The following is a 22,648-nucleotide window of genomic DNA, read 5'->3' as shown; positions in this document are numbered from 1 at the left end:
TGTTAAACATCTCTAGAAACATCTAGGGGGAGCAGACAAGCGTTAGAGATGTTTTAAACATCTCTAGAAACATCTAGGGGGAGCAGACAAGCGTTAGAGATGTTTTAAACATCTCTAGAAACATCTAGGGGGAGCAGACAAGCGTTAGAGATGTGTTAAACATCTCTAGAAACATCTAGGGGGAGCAGACAAGCGTTAGAGATGTTTTAAACATCTCTAGAAACATCTAGGGGGAGCAGACAAGCGTTAGAGATGTGTTAAACATCTCTAGAAACATCTAGGGGGAGCAGACAAGCGTTAGAGATGTTTTAAACATCTCTAGCGAGAAGCAGACGATTAGGCCTACAGGGTGAAAGGTTAGGTTTACTGACAAAGATATTTAATTAATGAAGATAGCTCATCCTCATTGGATCTGTTTACTGGTGCGATCTGTTTACTGGTGCTATAGATCTGTTTACTGGTGCTATAGATCTAGATCTGTTTACTGGTGCTATAGATCTGTTTACTGGTGCGATCTGTTTACTGGTGCTATAGATCTGTTTACTGGTGCTATAGATCTGTTTACTGGTGCGATCTGTTTACTGGTGCTATAGATCTGTTTACTGGTGCTATAGATCTGTTTACTGGTGCTGTAGATCTGTTTACTGGTGCTATAGATCTGTTTACTGGTGCTATAGATCTGTTTACTGGTGCTATAGATCTGTTACTGGTGCTATAGATCTGTTTACTGGTGCGATCTGTTTACTGGTGCTATAGATCTGTTTACTGGTGCTATAGATCTGTTTACTGGTGCTATAGATCTGTTTACTGGTGCTATAGATCTGTTTACTGGTGCTATAGATCTAGATCTGTTTACTGGTGCTATAGATCTGTTTACTGGTGCGATCTGTTTACTGGTGCTATAGATCTGTTTACTGGTGCTATAGATCTGTTTACTGGTGCTGTAGATCTGTTTACTGGTGCTATAGATCTGTTTACTGGTGCTATAGATCTGTTTACTGGTGCTATAGATCTGTTTACTGGTGCTATAGATCTGTTTACTGGTGCTATAGATCTGTTTACTGGTGCTATAGATCTGTTTACTGGTGCTATAGATCTGTTTACTGCTGCTATAGATCTGTTTACTGGTGCTATAGATCTGTTTACTGGTGCTATAGATCTGTTTACTGGTGCTATAGATCCTGTGAGAGTGTGTTGCTGGGACAGCTAAAGAGCAATAATAAAGTTGATTTTCTCAGTCGTGTCGCTGAAAAAAGCTACTTTAGTATGACAATTTTGTTAATATTATGTGGCTTGTGATGATCTGGTCCAATATTTAGTTCAGTGAGCATAGCTTCTGAACTATTATTTTGCTCTGTGTTCACGTTAGCTCTCCCATTGTAAATGAATAGACTCCAAACATGCTTCCGCCTCATAAAAAAGGTATCCACCTACGTCATGCAGAAACGGGAAGTACGGGTCTTTTGCACCCTCTTGCTATCGTCCTCTTGGCTATAGAGCATCGCAGCGGAAGTGGTTTCCTGGTGCCACTTAAAATCTCCCATTCATTTTCCCCATCGACTTTTACAAAAATATTTATAACAATTGTGTTAAGCCTCGAACCAAGCCATCCAGGATGGCAGTGAATCATGACCATACAACCTTTGATCCTATGTGAAAACATATTTTAATATTACATTATTTGATATACTACATTTAATGAATACCCTTTGTTTAGCAATTTTCAAAACGTTCTTTTCATAGGATCAAATGTGTTATGGTCATGATTCACTGCCATCCTGGATGGCTTGGTTCTAGGCTTAACATAATTGTTATAAATATTTTCGTGAAAGTCTATGAGGAAAATGAATGGGAGATTTTAAGTGGCACCAGTAAACCACTTCCGCTGCGATGCTCTATTGAGGGTTAAAGTGGTTAAATGTCTGAAAACACGTTAACATGAATCCAACACTGATGTCAAACAAGTCTATGAAGCGATCTTATCTGTGAAAGAGTTTAATCTGGAACCCAGTAGGCCAGGGGGTCCCTGCTTCATCTGCTAAGGGGTCCTTAAGACCCTTATAGATTGTAAGCCTAAACACATTAGTTGAGCCAGACAGACAGACAGACAGACAGACAGACAGACAGACAGACAGACAGACAGACAGACAGACAGATACATATGACCAGTTATTACATTCTGTATCAGTACAATAATGTGTGCGTCCCGGTCAGCTCTGGTCTGCTCATGGTTGAACCCCAGATAGATAGATAGATAGATAGATAGATAGATAGATAGATTGGTAGGTAGGTAGGTAGGTAGGTAGGTAGGTAGGTAGGTAGATAGATAGATAGATAGATAGATAGATAGATAGATAGATAGATACTGTGTAGAGTAGGTATAGGTACATACAGTACATACCATGTCATAACATTCTGTATGAGTACAGTAATGTGTGCGTCCCGGTCGGCTCTGGTCTGCTCATGGTTGAACCCCAGATAGATAGATAGATAGATAGGTAGATAGGTAGATAGGTAGATAGATAGATAGATAGATAGATAGATAGATAGATAGATAGATAGATAGGTAGATAGATAGATAGGTAGATAGATACATACTTGCCTGACTGCGAGCGCCAGACATCTCACACCACCCACCAGCAGGGGGTGGTGATGTGCGGACTGAAGTGTCAGGCTAGATACATACCAGTCATAACATTCTGTATGAGTACAGTAATGTGTGCGTCGCGGTCAGCTCTGTTCTGCTCATGGTTGAACCCCAGATAGATAGATAGATAGATAGATAGATAGATAGATAGATAGATAGATAGATAGATAGATAGGTGGTACATACATACAGTACATACCAGTCATAACATTCTGTATCAGTACAGTGATATGAGCGTCCCGGTCAGCTCTGGTCTGCTCATGGTTGAACCCCAGATAGATAGATAGATAGATAGTAGGTACTAGGTAGGTAGGTGTAGGGTAGGTATAGGTACATACCAGTCATTACATTCTGTATGAGTACAGTGATATGAGCGTCTCGGTCAGCTCTGGTCTGCTCATGGTTGAACCCCAGATAGATAGATAGATAGGTAGGTAGGTGTAGGGTAGGTATAGGTACATACCAGTCATAACATTCTGCATCAGTACAGTGATATGTCCGTCCCGGTCAGCTCTGGTCTGCTCATGGTTGAACCCCAGATAGATAGATAGATAGATAGATAGATAGATAGGTGGTACATACATACAGTACATACCAGTCATAACATTCTGTATCAGTACAGTGATGTGTGCGTCCCGGTCGGCTCTGGTCTGCTCATGGTTGAACCCCAGTGCGTGCAGCAGCTCATGCTGGATGGTCCCGTGGTGAAGACAGCCTCTCTTAGACAGAGACACCAGCTGCATGCCGCCCCGACGCCCAATGTACGAGTAGCAGCTGTACGGGAAATATGATTAAATACTGATATATTAAAGGAGCTATGGTCAACTTGTTCTTGAAAAACGGATGCTAAAATATAAAATAATAATTTTGGCCATTGTCGGGTCGACACTTTGTTTACATTCTAGTCTGTTTTTTGATAGTGTTAGACTAGGATGTAAACAAAGTGTCGACCCGACAATGGCCAAAATTATTATTTTATCATTATTTTACGCTTTTTGTGGTCATTTTTTAATAGAAACACATATATGAAGCTTATTTTTTTATAAAATATTTTCAAAATATTATTTTTTATTTTAGCATCCGTTTTTCAAGAAAAAGTTGACTACAGCTCCTTTAACACTTTGAATGCCAGCCCCCCCCTGGCCCCCGTCCCTTACCAGTGCCACCATTAGGTCCCATTCATTCTGCCCCGATTCCAGGGAATATATTGAAAATGATCCGATATTCACATCGGAACAAAAATGGGAGGTTTGGTAAAAGAGGATTTTTTTTTTTACCAAAAAAATTTTGGAGTGATTTCGGTGAGCGGTTTTGGAGATAGGTGCTCGAGAGTGCGCACTGCGCAAACCAGTCAATAACCTCAGAAATCTAGATTCTGAGATATTTGAGTTCAAAGAAAAAAAACTTTAGGAAGCCATAGCGACAAATTGGTAAATGGTAACGGAACACAAGTACCCTTGACAGAAAGAATAGCATGCCTACTTTATTTTCTGCAAAAAAAGTGAAAAAAATATTGTACCATCGTCTAGTTTCAAGGGGGCAAAGTGAAAAAGTATGAAATGACTCAGAAGGTGGAAATTGCCTTACATTTTGATAGAACTATGCACTGTGAATTCACTGTGTTTTTACCTGGTCTAGAAGGTCAGGAAGACAAAAAGTCAGAAAAGCGATGTCAACCTTTTATTTTATGGCAACATCGAACCCTAACCCTGGTGAGTACCTCACACATCCAGCATGAACATATTTATGTTCAACAATATTTACAAATATTTCCAAAAAAAATCACAAATATGACTTCACAAAAATAAAATATAACTGGATAAAAGTAAAATAAAATAAATGTGCAGCAAGTAAAGAATAAATAAAATAATATAAAAGTCAAAAAAAGGCATTCAACAAGCCAACATTCAGGAGTCAAAGGCACCACAAATCAAGGTCAAAGATGGTACTGTTCACCGTGTGTGTGTGTGTGTGTGTGTGTGTGTGTGTGTGTGTGTGTGTGTGTGTGTGTGTGTGTGTGTGTGTGTGTGTGTGTGTGTGTGTGTGTGTGTGCGCGTGCGTGTGTGTGTACCTCAGGCTCAAAATGGCCTGGTACCTGTTCCTTGCCATTGTTCTGGGAAAGTACGGCATGGCAATGTTTTTTTGACCACTGCATGGCAATCTCCGGCTTGTGAACGATAGCTGTGAGGAAGAGAAGTCCCAGAAAGTTCTTCAGCTCCCCTAGAGTGACATTGGTCCAGGCAGCGAACCTACAGTGTGTATGACCTATGCCTGACTCCTCCGCTCTCGCTATCTCCGCCATCATACTGTCCTCTGCGTTGTCATTGGTCTGGTTGCAGATCGGGCTCCCATCCTTCCTCCATCCAGTCAGACTCCACGGGCCCTGTATATGATAGAAATAAATACAAAATACTAAATGAACGTGCTTCTGTATAATTTGTATGTTCTTTAGCAAAGGCTGTCGCACAAAAGTAGTGAAAACAGCAGATCTACAAGCGAGGCGTTGTGTGCTTGTAGATCGGCTGTTTTCACTAGTCTAAATAATTTCAAATGTATATATGTATATATACGTGGCCACTGAATTCTATAGGCTCTGCTTTGATTCAAATTTGATACAGATTTGAGATCGATTTGATAGATTATTATGTCACACACACACACACACACACACACACACACACACACACACACACACACACACACACACTGATTGTATTACTAAACTATCTATCTAGGTATACACACACAATAAAAAACTAAACTATAAAGAAATGTATTCTTACTGGAAGAAGTTGGAGGAACTTCATACACCTACTACAAACCATGGATTGACATCTAGACCTACTGCACATACAGTATGAAACAGAGCTGATACCTTTATGTACTATGAGGAAAATAATGCTGCTATTTGTACCCTGTATATATATAAAATGACAATGCGACATAGCTCTGTTTGAACAATGCTATACCCCCTCCAACTGTATATTTTCAACTGTTTTTTTTATTGTATGTGTGATACTTGCTTTGGCAATGTAAACGTATGTTTTCTCATGCCAATAACGCTCCTTTGAATTGAATTGTATATTACCAAATGCACCCTACGTGGAAAAAAAACAATAGCAGGTCAGGCTTATTGACATCGGTTATTGATTGATTGAAGAATGTATTACAAGCTTGCATTAGAGTAGACCTACAGATTCATGGCTCATTTCCACAGGAACACACTTTATGCATATCATACAGTGGTGTGTTCTAGACTTTTTTTGAGGGCATACGATCAGCTACTATTCGTTTGGCCAGGGCAGACGCTATAGTACATAATCCCTATCAAATACGCTACTTTGAAAGGTTCACGAGGGCAGACGCCGTTCATATTTTATTGTTCCTCCATCACGGAGGTATAGAGGCCGGCGCCTGGCGGCGCCGTGCCTGCGAGGGTGTCCCAAGTCGGGCGAGGTGTGGAGGGTAGTCCCCGGTGAGTCCCCAGAACACAGCACTGATCTCATATAACATTGAAAGACAGACAGACGTATAGAACATATTGAAACGTAAAAAGCATAGCTTTATAATGCTTACCCGGTTCGCTGATCGCAGCACACCTCAGCAGTGCTTCCTTCAGGGCAGGGGGAGACAGAGCACCGCAGCGACCGGGTCGTCCTCCTTGGCTAAGTCCACGCACGGCCTCATTTGGGTGTATTAGCGCCCGCTGCAACTCCGCTCTCCGGGGCCATACCTATCGGTGCAGCCGGTGGGCGCCGTAAGATGATACACTGCTCCAAACAGCCTGCCTCCGGTCCGGATCACCGCCGTAGCTCCTCCGTCCACTGTGGATGGCTGGCGACGTTCCTTGGCTCCCCCGACACAGCAGCAAAAACACAGAATTCTCTTCAAATCGCCGGCATCAGCGTTCAACGGCATCACCGTTCATCCTCACGCGTCGCCTCAGTCAAGTCCCAAACGCAGCCGCGCAGCAACAAACGAAAGTCCAACTGGTGCTTCGGGTTTTGATTATGGTCGGTGGCGGCGCTGGGCAGCTGCGGGCTTGGTGTCCACGGCCACGGGGCATGGTTCGGCTGCCTGCTTGGTCTCCATGTGCGGCCATGACTTGCTCTCTGATCAGCGGAGCAACGGTCCGGTAACTGGGACGGCGTTTTCTTTTTCTTTTTTTACAAAATGGACGGCCCCAACCTACAAAGAAACTAGCCCTTCCCTTCCCCCACTCCTCCTAGGTAAAACCTCTACCTTCCGATCTCTCTCTCTATCTCTATCTCTCTAAATAATACTACATCTAATGATTTTATAACTAATTCTAGCTCATTCTCTCAATATATCTCTCTCTCCCTCTGATTGCTGTGTGTCCGGACGGTAAAAGTCACTGAACTCTCTGAGACCCTTGTTTCTGGGGGGAACCGGCCAATCAGCATGCTTGAATTTGGTCACATAAGCGTGTGATGTCATGCAGGGGCGTCAATTGGGTATGGCAGGGGTATGCAGCTGCCATACCTTGACAGGGGGAAATAATAAAAATGTACTTTTCATCGTGCCTGTTGCTAAGGTATGGCAACATGACTGGTGTCTTCACCAGACACCAGTCATGTTGCCATACCTTAGCTTGTTCTGAACTGACGCCACTGAATTGTCATGCATGACGACCGTCCCATCGTCCAAAAGGGCTGTATCTTGGTTACCGCATAGATCCAACACTGTACTACTGTAATATGAAAAAAAAAGCATCTGGCGTCATATGACGCCAATATTATTTTCTGGCATCATTGCCAAGTGCGTGTCTGACGTCATATGACGCCCTGGCACTCAAAGTGTTAAGCAGTGGAAGTACTAATTTGTACTTTTTTTTTTACTTACTTACTTTATGTAAAAGTATCAATACTGCAATGTAGAAACAAGTTGAAGCCCATAACTCAAAATGTACTTGAGTAAAAGTACTTAAAGTATTGGCATTAAAATATTCTTCCGTACCATACCAAATGTATACTCACTACGCAGAAAGTTTCACGTGTTTTCAAATGTATAAAATGTATAAAAATCATTTGAAATGAGCAGACGTACTTCATTTTATGGAAGCGGTAATGATATAAGTCCCCACTCCAAGGCTATAAGTCATACATGGGCAACTGGCGGCCCGGGGGCCACATGCGGCCCCCACCTTCACTTAATGCGGCCCGCAGGTTATTATCGGAATACTGATATATTATTATATTATATTATATTATATTATTTCAATTTCAAACATGGAAAAACTACCCGCTTTAATTACTTGTCTAGCTTATTTTATGTCCAATGTATTTGTATTTAAGTTCATAAAATCTCTCCATTGGGAGAGGTGAAACAGGCGCTTGCCTGGAGCGCCAAGTTTCCGCGCCGCACCAATATGAGGCCCCTGGCATTAATCAGACTCATTCATACTGCGCTGGTGTTCTCAGTGTGAAATGGCGCCCCCCTAAGGTAGCATTTTTCTATGAGACACACCATGGCATGTGACAGCCTCACAGCTGACTGTGCAGTGTAAACAAAGCATGCAACCTAACGTGACTGCCTGCTGTGGAGAAATGCAAAGTTTGGATTTTATAGACCATATTCACACCGCGGCCATCTTGGATCACATGACTTCCTGGGGTAGCAGCCTGCACAAGCCTGCATTACAAACCATTGTGAACAATGGAGCGATGGTCCCTAAATATGAGTTCTGTTCAACCAATTTATTTTTACCAAATTGATAAATGGGCAGATGACAACATCATCATCCCCAAAATGATTAAATAGAAGGGTATTATCCACAATATTCATGGTAGTTAGGCTGCAACCTTACTGTGTACAAAGACTTGCTATCTGTGCAGTGCTTGCTCCACTATCATATTAAAGGAGCTATAGTCAACTTTTTCTTGAAAAAAGGATGCTAGTCTAAAAGACTAGAATGTAAACAAAGTGTCGGTCCGATAACGGCCAAAATGATTATTTTATCATTATTTTACTCTTTTTGTGGTCATTTTTGAATAGAAACACATGTATGAAGCTTATTTTTATATAACATATTTTCGAAACATTATTTTTATTTTAGCATCCGTTTTTCCAAGAAAACGTTGTAATATTAACAATATGAAGGCAGAGCAAGCATTAGTCTGCATACTGTAGCAAGTCTTTGTACAGAGTAACACTGCAACCTAACTACCATGAATATTGTGGATAATACCCTTCTATTTAATCATTTTGGGGATGTTGATGTTGTCATCTGCCCATTTATCAATTTGGTAAAAATAAATTGGTTGAATAGAAGTCATATTTTGGGACCATCGCTCCATTGTTCACAATGGTTTGTAATGCAGGCTTGTGCAGACTGCGACCCCAGAAGGTCATGTGATCCAAGATGGCCGCGGTGTGAATATGGTCTATTAGAATGCACAGGATAATGGATATTACACTGAACACCTTTCCCTGTCAGAACGTCCCGACAACTCAGGTAAGATCTTGCTTGAGACTTTCGTGGCATGAGCATCAACATGTGGAACGCCCTTCCACAAGCCTTAAAGGAGAGCAAATCCCTAGCCTCCTTCAAAACTGGTATGAAAAGTCACCTTCAGACAGCTGCTACTCGGACTTGTAATTAGACTAAGCCCCTATGCTACCCCCACCCTTTTTTTCTACCTTTGTATTTGATGTTATGCTTTTGAAACTGATATTATCCTAGATAAAGTACTATGTTCTATCCGTCTGTCTTTCAACTTTATATGAGATACTTAAAGTGTGGTTCCTGTGGAAATAAGCCTCGGCTTTCTAGGATCTCCTTTTAGTTGACCTTGTAGGCTTGTACCAGTGATTTGTCATGAAACTGTACTTTTTTCTATTGCAAACTTCTAATAAATTCTTCAATCAATCAAAAAAGCAGGGGGTCCTTGAGGGAGTTCCAGGGGGTCCCCAGCTAAAAGATAGGAACCAAATGGACCCTTATGGGTATGCAACTCAGAGAGTGTACTAATGGAACCAAATGGACCCTAATGGAACCAAATAAGGCAAGTTAGGGTCCATTTGGTTGCATTTGTACCCAAAATGTGGGCCCAAAACCAAAGAAAACTAGTTGTTTTCTCCATTAGATTTCTTTTCACTTTTTACAACTTTTATTACTTGGGATGCTAAAAAGACGAGGCAGACAAATAAAATGTATTTTGACAAGTAATGAAAGTTAAAAAAAAAGTGAAAAGAAAGCACTTTAATCTAATGGAGAAAACAACTAGAATCAGTGCTCTGTGGATGAACAGGAAGTAGTGGTAGGGTGTGACTCAAAGGGATCTGGCGCCCTCTATCTTGCTTTGCACTACTTTGTGCAAAAGGAGAATTTGTGTCTTTTAAAAATAAATAGTGCAGCTGCTTATTGGGCTTAGGCCTACTTACCAATTTTTTTTAACCAGTTGTTCCCAAATCTTTTCATATCAAGGACCCCAGATTAACATATTTGTCCACAGTCGCAGACCCCCATCTGAATATATGTGGTGCCAGGGACCTCCACACACACAGCTAAATTATTTTCAAATGCAAATGTAAATGCTTATTTTTTCATAGACCTGGCCGCTTGTTTCTTTGGCTTGTTTCTTTGGAAAAGATGTTTTTGAAGCAGCACAGCTCTCTAGCGCCCCCTCTGTAAAAAGCAACGGCAGCCTCACTAGTGTTAATTTCGGCAGCAAATGTTTGATTTAGTTTTAGTTGCAGTCTTTTGAATAAAATGTGATTTAGTTTTAGTCATATTTTAGTCATCTGAAATGTTTTAGTTTTAGTCAGATTTTAGTCATCTGAAATGTTTTAGTTTGTCATATTTTAGTCGACTAAATATCATGATGTTTTAGTCGACTAAATGTACAGTTGATTTTGTCGTCAAAACATTTTTGGCGGGCCTTTTTGGTGTCGTAATGGCTGATTTTACACTCTTGGTTGCACTCTGAAAATAGCCGATCTACAAGCTCACAACGTGTCGTGCTGCGACGCGTTGTGAGCTTGTAGATCTGCTATTTTCAGATTGCAACACCTGAGTGAAACCAAACATAAAATGACTCTTTTAGTTCTACTGGATCTCTTCTCCACTGGTCCCTACTGTGACATTTTTATTTATTTTATAGTTGTTATTTGTTGACAAAATTGTCAATATTTAGTCTTAGTTTTAGTCATCACAGCTTAGTTTTTATTTAGTTTTTATTTAGTTTTTATTTAGTTTTTATTTAGTTACTATTTAGTTTTTATTTAGTTTTTATTTAGTTTTTATTTAGTTACTATTTAGTTTTTATTTAGTTACTATTTAGTTTTTATTTAGTTTTTATTTAGTTTTTATTTAGTTTTTATTTAGTTACTATTTAGTTTTCGTCAGTGAAAAAAGGTAGTCGACGAACATTTTTCGTCATAGTTTTAGTTGACTAAATCAACACTGCTCCATAGAGCCAGGAATAAGGAGTCGTACCCGCTGCCAGACTCGATGTTGAGCCAGTCTTTGTCCAGCCTCTGGTTCGGTCTGAAGCGAACGCAGGACACCGTGGAGAAGGACTCCAGACCTCTGGTGATGATGGACTTCTGGGTGGAGGCTGAGGACAGACAGACAGACAGACAGACAGACAGACAGACAGACAGACAGACAGACAGACAGACATTGAATCCTTCTGGGTGGAGGCTGAGAGGACAGACAGACATTAATCCTTCTGGGTGGAGGCTGAGGACAGACAGACATTAATCCTTCTGGGTGGAGGCTGAGGACAGACAGACATTAATCCTTCTGGGTGGAGGCTGAGGACAGACAGACAGACAGACAGACAGACAGACAGACAGACATTAATCCTTCTGGGTGGAGGCTGAGGACAGACAGACATTACATCCTTCTGGGTGGAGGCTGAGGACAGACAGACAGACAGACAGACAGACAGACAGACAGACAGACAGACAGACAGACAGACAGACAGACATTAAATCCTTCTGGGTGGAGGCTGAGGACAGACAGACAGACAGACATTAATCCTTCTGGGTGGAGGCTGAGGACAGACAGACAGACAGACAGACAGACAGACAGACAGACAGACAGACAGACAGACAGACAGACAGACAGACAGACAGACAGACAGACAGACAGACATTAATCCTTCTGGGTGGAGGCTGAGGACAGACAGACAGACAGACAGACAGACAGACAGACAGACAGACAGACAGACAGACAGACATTAAATCCTTCTGGGTGGAGGCTGAGGACAGACAGACAGACAGACAGACAGACAGACAGACAGACAGACAGACAGACAGACAGACAGACAGACAGACAGACAGACAGACAGACAGACATTAACCCATTCAGATCGGGTACCAGATTGTGTATCATTATTTTATGCTTTAACTATTGAAAAATAGCAGATATACAAGCTCACAGCAAGCGAGCTTGTAGATCTGCTATTTTTGAAAAATTGTGAAAATTTGAATTTTGACCCGATTCTATCCACGAGTTTCCAACGCCCCATAGTGCATTGCGCAGACGTCTGCACCGAGCTTCCGCCGCCGATTTACAAGCTCACAACGGGTTGCATCTGCGACGCGACTTGAGCTTGTATGTCTGCTGTTAAACCCGGAAGTTTGGTCCTGATCGTCTCCAGTAAACTCCCGGGGAAACTTGTCTTTTGAATCCTTCTAAGATTTTTTGAAAAAAACCTATGTTTCTGTGTCAGCAATCTGGCCAGCCATCGTCAAAGAAAAGGTCCTTTTCACTTAACTGGAGCTCAGTTTGTCTGTTCTTGAGAGACTACTATGTCAGTGGTTCTCAAACCTTTTCATGTGAACCCCCAAAATGATATTTATTTGGCCACGGACCCCCATCTCAAAATATCTAGTTCCAGGGACCACCCCCAGAAGCAAAATTTGAGTTACAAACGTTCGCTTTGAAAATTCATATTCAAAGATTTGCACACATTTTCACAACTTTTTTCAAAAATAGCAGATCTACAAGGTCGCAGCGCGGCACCGAGCTTATAGATCTGCTATTTTTCACTGGTTAAAGGATTCAATAATTCTAGGCCTAAATGGGTTTAATCCTTCTGGGTGGAGGCTGAGAGGACAGACAGACAGACATTAACAGTTCTACTACCAGATTTATTATTATTTATTGGGGCTGGTGCCGGCAAATTAGCAGCTTACCTTTGCGATGTTATAGAAAATTATCTATTGATTATTTCCAAACTAATTAATTTTACAATGGTCGCTCATTATGTGTACTTTAGCCTAGCTGGCAGCAGAGGGCAGCCTTATGCAAAGATTAATGTGAATTGGGCCGCTCCGCTTGCCATCCATTCAGAGCATAGAAATGCATTTTCTAGATCAGATCCACAGAAAACAGCCAGGAAGTAATTTGGGGCTCCATTATTGCTAACGTGCGGTGGATTTTTGAGAGCAGCGTTACGGGAGATGTTTTTACTGTACACGGCGGCGCGACCCCTCATCAGCTTACAGTCATCAGACAAGGTAAAAAGAACGAGCCGTATTGGCAGCGCGCTGGGATCAAAATGGGGGCGAACGGGAACGTCCGAAGCAGTAAAAGAGTTAAATCCTTCTGGGTGGAGGCTGGACGACAGACAGACTGACATTTAAACCCTAAATAGCATATTTACATTCGGGGCGACGAACGTGACGCCCAATTGTATGATTGTAAATATACAATTTTCGACCAAAATACATTTGTGAGATTAGCTCTAGAGCGCATGCATGTACGCACACACGCATGCACGCACACACACACAGACAGCCTTCCCGACAGCTCTGCGTACAGAAGGCCTACACCCATAAACACGCACAGACCTGTGGGTGTAATTGGTGTAGAAGTGGTGATTTAACACAAGCGTAGGGTAGCAGTTTTACCCTCACACGCTGTCTGCTTTCAATGAGACCACAGGAATCCACCACACTGAGACCTGTTGGCCCACTTAGGCCTAGAAATATTTAACGCTTCAGCTATTGAAAAAAATCAAACCTCGGCTCGAAGTGAAGCGGTAAATTCTATGTGTTAAGGTGGTTGCACACTGCTGCGTTTTTCGTTGCGAAATGCGTTTTTCAGGACAAGGAGAGAGAGGGAGATAGAGAGAGCAAGGGACCGAGTGGTGCGCGAAACGGGCGGCAATGTGCAAATGTGACTGACACAACGTGAGGTTGATTTTTTTATTTGCGTGCTCCGAGATTCACTCAAATATTCGGCCCGAAAAACGCAGCAGTGTGCAACCAGCTTAATTCTGTGTTCTAGAGCTATGAGATCTGTGTTCTAGATCTATACATTCTGTGTTCTAGATCTATGCATTCTATGTGCTTTAGTTCTATGTTTTTATGAATTCTGAATGAATTAATGATTTTGTCTGGAGGGCCAAATTGTCATGTGAAGCTTGACCAATCCTCAATTCTGCATGCACGGGACATGTACGGGACAGACAAAGCCACACCTTGGAAGCGGCTTTCACCGCTTCAAAAATAGCAGATCTACAAGCTCGCAGCGCGGCACCGAGTGCCGCACTGCAAGCTTGTAGATCTGCTGAAAAAATGGAATATGTCTTTTTAAAAGCGAACATTTGTAACTCAAATATTTTGCTTCTGGGTGGTCCCTGGTCTAGAACAACGTGTTTTGAGAGATGGGGGGGTCCGCGGCCAAATGCATGTAATTCTGGGGGTCCTTGACATGAAAAAGTTTGAGAACCACTGATTTAGAAGAAGGATTTATTTCGGGTCAAAGATACATTTTTTGACCCGATTTACAGTTAAAGCATGAAACATTGTTTAAAGTGCTTCAAATCTAAAGTGTCACAGATGCGTTCAGTTTTCTTCCAACCCCGGATTTGAACCCGGGCCTGCTGCCACAATGTCTCACCGCTCAGCCAATAGAGCCGGCCCGCTGGCTCAGCGGATAAAATGAATAACACTGTGTCTAGGTGAGACATATAACCTTTAACCTTTGAACATGACAGATTGCTGTGCCCATTTAAACGAACGGTCTGCCAGCTCATCTAGTAGCCAACATCTCCACATGTTTGAAGTGTGAATGTTTATTAAAGGGATAGTTCAGCTATTTTTGACATAAAGCTGTATGAAATACTTGCCATTAAAATAGTGGTTACAAATGTATTAATTGATTACCAGAGTCCCGTGGTCAGAGTTCTGGTCAGTTTCTAATGAATATTAAGTAGTTCCAACGGGGTGGGGGCCATGTGGCTTGGCCCAATCATTGAAAATACTGTAGATTAATCCACAAAACTAGCGTCATTTGTATTGTTGGCCTATTTCTACCATATAAAGCGAGGTTTTGTTCTGATCAGCTGACTGCAAAGCACCTTGTTTTGGGGAAATACGTTGCAGCGGCGTAGTGATACTGGACACAAAAAATAGTACCATGTGACAGAGGGGTCAAAGTTGAACGAAAGTTGGTCTATTTGGTAGAAATAGGTCAACAATACAAATGAAGCTAGTTTTGTGGATTCATCTATTTTTAATGATTGGGCCATGAGCCCCTGTCAAATCACCGGAACTACTTTATATTAATCCAAAACGGACCAGAACTCTGACCACAGGACTCTGGTAATGAGTTAATTCATTTGTAACCACTATTTTAATGGCATGTAGTTCACACAGCTTTATGTCAAAAATGGCTGAACTAACACTTTAAGTGTGAATGTATATCCAACTAGCGAATGTCTGTCTGTCTGTCTGTCCGTCCGTCCGTCCGTCCGTCTGTCTGTCTGTCTGACCATCTGCATGGTGACATCACTGATACAACACAGTGTCGTCGCCATGGTAACCGCCTGTCTGCATGCTGACTGTCTAGACTACAGTACTGTGATGTCATAGTACTGACATCTAGGGCATTCACCAATAGTGATTTTGAGTATTTGAATTATTCGACCTCAAAGTATTCGAATAGTCGAATATTGGACAGGACTGGCCAAACTGTCAAATATTAAGTAAGCAAGAGGCGAACATTGTGAAAATAGCAGATCTTCATGCTCACAACGCCTCGCGCTGCGAGGCGTTGTGAGCATAAAAAAGGTTTGAGAACCCCTGGAATAGAGAATTAACAAATTCATCCACCAGGGGCACTGACAACTCTTATGACTTCCTATCTAGCCAAGCTTTATAAACTATATATTTTTTAAAGAGAAAACAATAAAACAAAAAGTGAATATTCGACTTCGGTGAACAACGTCGAATAGTGACTTTGATATTCGAATATTGGAATATTTGGTAAATGCCCTAGTGACATCACAGACTGGCCTGGACATGGAACACCATATATGGGCATGAAGACCTGCCCAACGGCCACTCCAACATGGAAAACCATATATGGGCATAAAGATCTGCCCAACGGGCACTCCAACATGGAAAACCATATATGGGCATAAAGATCTGCCCAACGGGCACTCCAACATGGAAAACCATATATGGGCATAAAGATCTGACTAACGGGCACACCAACATTGATTGATTTTAGAGCAAAATCTGTAGGAGCAGTGTCCAAAAATGTGTTTGAAAAAATCGTCCTGATGGTGGTGCTATATGGGACAGATCCATGTTGATGACATGAGTGTAGACATACTGTGTGCCGATTTGCGTGATTTTAGGGCAAAATTTGTAGGAGCAGTGTCCAAAAATGTGTTTTGCAAGAATCAGCCTCATGGTGGCGCTAGAAGAGGGCCATGTGAGAATTGATGGGTGTGGTTGTGGTTTGGCAGGCAAGGAGTGTGTGTGCAAAATTTGGCATGGATCGGGGCAGCGGTTGCGGAGATATGAGCAGGGCAAAAGTGTGACGTGTGACTGACGGACGGACTGACTGACTGACAGGCGGTGGAGGTTTTGATAGTAATTAGATTTCCTCAGTGTTCTCAGCAAGGCAACAAGGAGCAGGTATAAAGGACTGTTTATTACCAGTAAGACTCCCTAATCGGGAGATAAGCAACCGTTAGGTCGCTTATCTATTTGAATACACAAATAGGCCAGATGGTGGCGCTATATGGGATAGATGCATTTTGATGACATGACTGTGTAGAGATACTGTGTACCGGTTTGGGTACTGGCCCCGGCTCTCCCGGTCACTCCTAGCCCAAGTTACGGCATTTTATGTGAGCTGCAGTGGCGGGGGTCCTCCACTGGTGGTCCACGGGAATTCCCTGTGAGCAGCCCCGCTGGGGTGGTCATTTGGTAATGTTTGCACTTTTTGGCGGTAGCGCCAGGGGGTCCCTGGGGGTCCCTGGAGCTCCGGGAAATTTTGGCATGGATCGGGGCAACGGTGGCAGAGATATGAGTAGGGGAAAAGTGTGACGTGTGACGTGTGGCGTGACTGACTGACGGAGGGACTGACAGCCGGTGGAGGTTTGGATAGTATAGGAGTACAAGTAACTGCGACCTAACGGTCACAACAATCTGTACTCACAGAACTGGTTGGAGATGTGATAATATGTAGACTTTAACAGAGAGATGTGATAATATGTAGACTGTACTTACAGAACTGGTTAGAGATGTTATAATAATAGACTGTACTTACAGAACTGGTTGGAGATGTGATAATATGTAGACTTTAACAGAGAGATGTGATAATATGTAGACTGTACTTACAGAACTGGTTAGAGATGTTATAATATGTAGACTGTACTTACAGAACTGGTTAGAGATGTTATAATATGTAGACTGTACTTACAGAACTGGTTGGAGATGTTATAATATGTAGACTGTACTTACAGAACTGGTTGGAGATGTTATAATATGTAGACTGTACTTACAGAACTGGTTGGAGATGTTATAATATGTAGACTGTACTTACAGAACTGGTTAGAGATGTTATAATATGTAGACTGTACTTACAGAACTGGTTGGAGATGTTATAATATGTAGACTGTACTTACAGAACTGGTTGGAGATGTTATAATATGTAGACTGTACTTACAGAACTGGTTGGAGATGTTATAATATGTAGACTGTACTTACAGAACTGGTTGGAGATGTTATAATATGTAGACTGTACTTACAGAACTGGTTGGAGATGTTATAATATGTAGACTGTACTTACAGAACTGGTTGGAGATGTGATAATATGTAGACTGTACTTACAGAACTGGTTGGAGATGTTATAATATGTAGACTGTACTTACAGAACTGGTTGGAGATGTTATAATATGTAGACTGTACTTACAGAACTGGTTGGAGATGTTATAATATGTAGACTGTACTTACAGAACTGGTTGGAGATGTTATAATATGTAGACTGTACTTACAGAACTGGTTAGAGATGTTATAATATGTAGACTGTACTTACAGAACTGGTTGGAGATGTTATAATATGTAGACTGTACTTACAGAACTGGTTGGAGATGTTATAATATGTAGACTGTACTTACAGAACTGGTTGGAGATGTTATAATATGTAGACTGTACTTACAGAACTGGTTGGAGATGTTATAATATGTAGACTGTACTTACAGAACTGGTTGGAGATGTTATAATATGTAGACTGTACTTACAGAACTGGTTGGAGATGTTATAATATGTAGACTGTACTTACAGAACTGGTTGGAGATGTTATAATATGTAGACTGTACTTACAGAACTGGTTGGAGATGTGATAAGGGATGTAGACTTTCCCATCGTTCCACTTCCCCCACAGGCAGCCAATCGTAGAGCACAGATCGCTGTCTTTCTCCGCCTCCGTATCCACGGCGATGTCTCCTCCAATCAGGATGGGGTCGTGGAAGGCGGGGACTGCGTGGAACGACGTGACGTGAAAGACAACGATGGACAAACGGTTTCACTTAGAGAGAAATGAATGCACCAACAAAGGCAATGAAAATACCTACGCCCGATTTAACACCAGTAAGGCTCCCTAATCGGGAGAGAAGCGACCGTAGGTCACTTATCTCCACAAATAGGGCAAAAAATTGTTTTGCCAAAATCTTCCTGATCCATGTTGATGACATGAGTGTAGACATGCTGTGTAGTGATTTTCGTGATTTTAGGGCAAAATCTGTAGGAGCAGTGTCCAAAAATGTGTTTTTAAAAATCGGCCTGGAGGTGGCGCTATATGGGAGAGATTCATGTTGATGGGATGAGTGTAGACATACTGTGTATCGATTTGCGTGATTTTAGGGCAAAAATTGTAGGAGCACTGGAGCAGTGTCCAAAATGTGTTTTGCAAGAATCGGCCTCATGGTGGTGCTAGAAGAGGGCCATGTGAGAAATGAGGGGTGGGGTCTCCGCGCCGGCAAGGCGGACGAATAGGTACCGGCCCCGGCTGTCCCGGTCGCTCCTAGCCGGAGTTACGGCATTTTATGTGAGCTGCAGTGTAGGGGGTCCTCCACTGGGGGCGCCACCACTTTTGCATCCGTTCTGGAGCACCAGGAGTCGGTGGTCCCCGGGAATTCCCCGTGAGCAGCCCCGTTGGGGTGGTCATTTGGTCAGTTTAGCACATTTGGTCATTTTTTACATCTGGGGGTCCCCCAGGGACCTGGGGGTCCCTGGAGCTCCGGGGGTCCTTGGAGGTTGTAGTTTGGCAGGTAAGGAGTGTGTGTGCAAAATTTGGCATGGATCGGGGCAACGGTTGCGGAGATATGAGCAGGGCAAGAGTGTGACGTGTGACGTGTGACTGACGGACTGACTGACTCACTCACGGACAGCCTGTGGAGGTTTTGGTAGTAAATGCGACCTACGGTCGCAACAAAGGGACGAGATCCAGCAGTGGCATTTGGCATGGGCCGTGACCAAAACCGCATATGCCGTTTCCAAAATGGCATTTTGGAAACGGCCCAAGCCAAATGCCACTTTTAGAGCTCGCCCTCCATCCAATTTAAAGGACATTTTTTTTTCTTTTTTTTTAACAAGGGTTTAAGGCCAGTGTTGATTTTGTCGACTAAAACATTGACTTTGTCGACTGTATTTTTTTTCACTGACGAAAACTGAATAAAAAACTAAATAAAAACTAAGCTGTGATGACTAAAACTAAGACTAAATATATTGACAATTTCGTCGACAAAATAAAAACTAGACTAAAACGTTAGGGAGGGACTGGTGGAGAAGAGAGTCATTTTATGTTTGGTTGCTCTCAGGTGTTGCATGCTGAAAATAGCCGATCTACAAGCTCACAACGCGTCGCAGCGCGACGCGTTGTGAGCTTGTAGATCGGCTATTTTTGGCAGGCAAAACGTGTAAAATCAGTCATTACGATGCCATCAAAACCTGACAAAATACATTTGAGTTGACTAAATCAACTGTAGATTTAGTCGCCTAAATACGTATGATATTTAGTCGACTAAAATTAGACTAAAAATAAACTTTTCAGGTGACTAAATTATGACTAAAATTAAATGACATTTTATTCCAAAGACGATGACTAAAACTAAATCAAAATTTGCTGTCAAAAACAACGTTGTTTAATGAAGGGGTGGCCAACATCTCTTTCCAGGGGGCCATAGTGAGTGAAGGGCCACACGTTGGACAATCGCAACTTGAAACACAAAGTGCTGAATGAAGTTAAAACTGCATGCATTTGATAGACACGACAGACAAACATAATTGCCTATTGTGTGTGGTGTCTTTAAGGCTTATGAATTATTTTATAAATATGGATCCATGGCAGACTGTTTCACTGTTTATAAACTTTTAACATTTGAGAACATACGGATGGAATATACACAAATGGTACACAGGGCCGTAGCGCGCCTAATCGGCGCTCTAGGCGAGCTCTCTCGAATGCGCCCCCCCACTCCCGCGCGCGCAAAGCGCGCGCGCGATTTTCGCGGGTTTTGCCGTGAATTTAGTCGGTTTTGGGTAGGTTTTGGGCTGGTTTGGGTCCACTCCCTCCATTTCGGCGCCCCCTCGGCGCCCCCTCTAGGCTGGCGCTCTAGGCGACCGCCTAGTCCGCCTATAGCTAAAAACGGCCCTGATGGTACATATTAGGCCTACATGTTAATTACTAATAATTAATTGGAGTTGAGTTAAATTGATTTCCCTAAAAACACGATGCTGCCATTTAAGATGTAGATTTTATGGTGGTCATTTAGTTTTTCTTAAGGACTTCGAGGGCCGTATTGAGATGGTCAAAGGGCCGTGTCGTATGTTTAGGATTCAACAAGATGCTCCACCATCTTTCATGGTCAGATGTGACTTATGGGGGCTGGAAGTGTTACTGTAAATAGAAATAATGAAATTGCCTGCTTGTTGTGTATAAAAAGACATATTTAGCCACTTGTATACGCAATGCCCCCATGCACTGAAATCAAAATCACTAAAATGGCTAAAACAATAGAAAGCAGTAAATGAAAACATTTTAACACTCCTCTTTTCTCTAAGGCAGTGGTTCTCAACCTTTTCAGGACGTGACCCCCAAAATAATCATATTTTAACTGGGGACCCCCCCCACCCTGACGAGCACAGTTGAGGAATTACATTTTGTATAACACGGTTCTATTGTGAAAATAGCAGATCTACATGCTCCACAAAAAAATATGTAGTATAATTTTAAACTTGAAGTACAAAGTTATTTTCAGTCAGTTCTAACCAAAATGGCTGTTATCTCAACGTTTTCCTCACAACATAAAGACTAAAATATCGTCACTGTCGAGCAGAAACCTCGTATCTCCAAGTTTCAAATGTGTACGTCTTTTGGTAAAGCAAAGCCCTGCTTCATCATACAAGACTGTCACACAAAACTAGTGAAAACAGCCGATCTACAAGCACACAACGCCTCGCAATGCGAGGCGTTGTGTGCTTGTAGATCGGTTGTTTTCTCTAGATTAGTACATTTTATAGATGATAAATGCAAAACGAACGGTTTTGGACATACAAGGTTTCCACCGACGATATGCTATAAATAGAAGGTGCTGGGAGTGAAAATTATAATGTAGGGGTGCCTCGGATTAAAACAATATTTATGGGGTGCCCTGAGACAAAAAGGTTTGGGAACCCCTGATGTACAGTATGTAGCAACATATTTGTTTTTGTAGGCTAATATTTGAATAATATAGTTTTTCAGGGGTTCCCAAACTTTTTGGGCCTAAACGAGTTCATTATGAGCAGAAACAACATGTCTGTTATGTTGTTTCATAAAACGTTGCTACAGTTTAATGTTGTGAAACTCACTGTGTGAAACTAACTGTTCACTCAAACAACTTCCTCAATGATGACCTGTGTGTGTGTGTGTGTGTGTGTGTGTGTGTGTGTGTGTGTGTGTGTGTGTGTGTGTGTGTGTGTGTGTGTGTGTGTGTGTGTGTGTGTGTGTGTGTGTGTGTGTGTGTGTGTGTGTGTGTGTGTGTGTGTGTGTGTGTGTGTGTGTGTGTGTGTGTGTATCTTACCACGGTTGTTGTTGACCAGGTCCAGGCGGTCACTGACCCCCAGGTCAGCCGCTGCCATCTCCTCAGAGTCGTCTGCATCTCCGTCTGATTGATATGTGAGAAAACATAAAACAAAAATGTCCTGGGGACTCAGTGGAGACTCCTATAGGTTCAATCCATTACTGCAAGGCTCAGCAAACCTTTTGAAATGAAGTTCCACGTGTTTTAATCTAGATAGTCAGCCATGTCAACATAACCTTTAATGACACCCCATCAAACATTCTGACATGTTGTGATTGTCAGGATGTTGTTATAATGAACATTAGACTCAGATCAATAACCCACCTATCTCCCTGACTCCCTCCCCATGCAAAGTTCAGAGTTTTAATCAATGTAGAATTATGTGCTCTCTCTCTCTCTCTCTCTCTCTCTCTCTCTCTCTCTCTCTCTCTCTCTCTCTCTCTCACACACTTCTGCCAGTGTGCCAGTGATCACCCTCCTCTGTGCCAGGGGCGGAGCTATTATAGGCGATGCAGCTAGGGTTGCCACCCGTTCTGTATAATACGGAATCGTTCCGTATTGGACAATTAAAAGATGCGTTCCGTATTGAACCAATACGGAACGCGGTTTGTTCCGTATTTAACCAAATGCCCCATAAAGGTCTGTCACACAAACCTCAACACAG

General features: G+C 42.2%; 1 protein-coding gene across 1 annotated transcript in view; it reads right to left on the bottom strand.

The window, feature by feature from the left end:
• Positions 1-22,042, bottom strand: part of LOC308288948 (high choriolytic enzyme 1-like) — a gene marked incomplete at its 5' end in the record, with an annotated part of 25,714 nt that extends 3,672 nt beyond the window's left edge. Inside the window, 4 exons of the mRNA XM_080730421.1 lie at positions 3,243-3,421; positions 11,106-11,226; positions 18,245-18,400; positions 21,985-22,042. Of these exons, the coding sequence (XP_080586547.1) occupies positions 3,243-3,421; positions 11,106-11,226; positions 18,245-18,400; positions 21,985-22,042 (514 nt within the window). The remainder of the gene's footprint in view (positions 1-3,242; positions 3,422-11,105; positions 11,227-18,244; positions 18,401-21,984) is intronic.
• Between the last annotated feature and the right edge of the window lie 606 nt (positions 22,043-22,648).

Source organism: Nannobrachium achirus, assembly GCF_963921795.1.
Source record: "Nannobrachium achirus genome assembly, chromosome: 7".
NCBI classification, from domain to species: Eukaryota; Metazoa; Chordata; class Actinopteri; order Myctophiformes; family Myctophidae; genus Nannobrachium; species Nannobrachium achirus.
The sequence above is the reverse complement of the archived record's forward strand: the minus strand, read 5'-3'. Positions and strand labels throughout refer to the sequence as shown.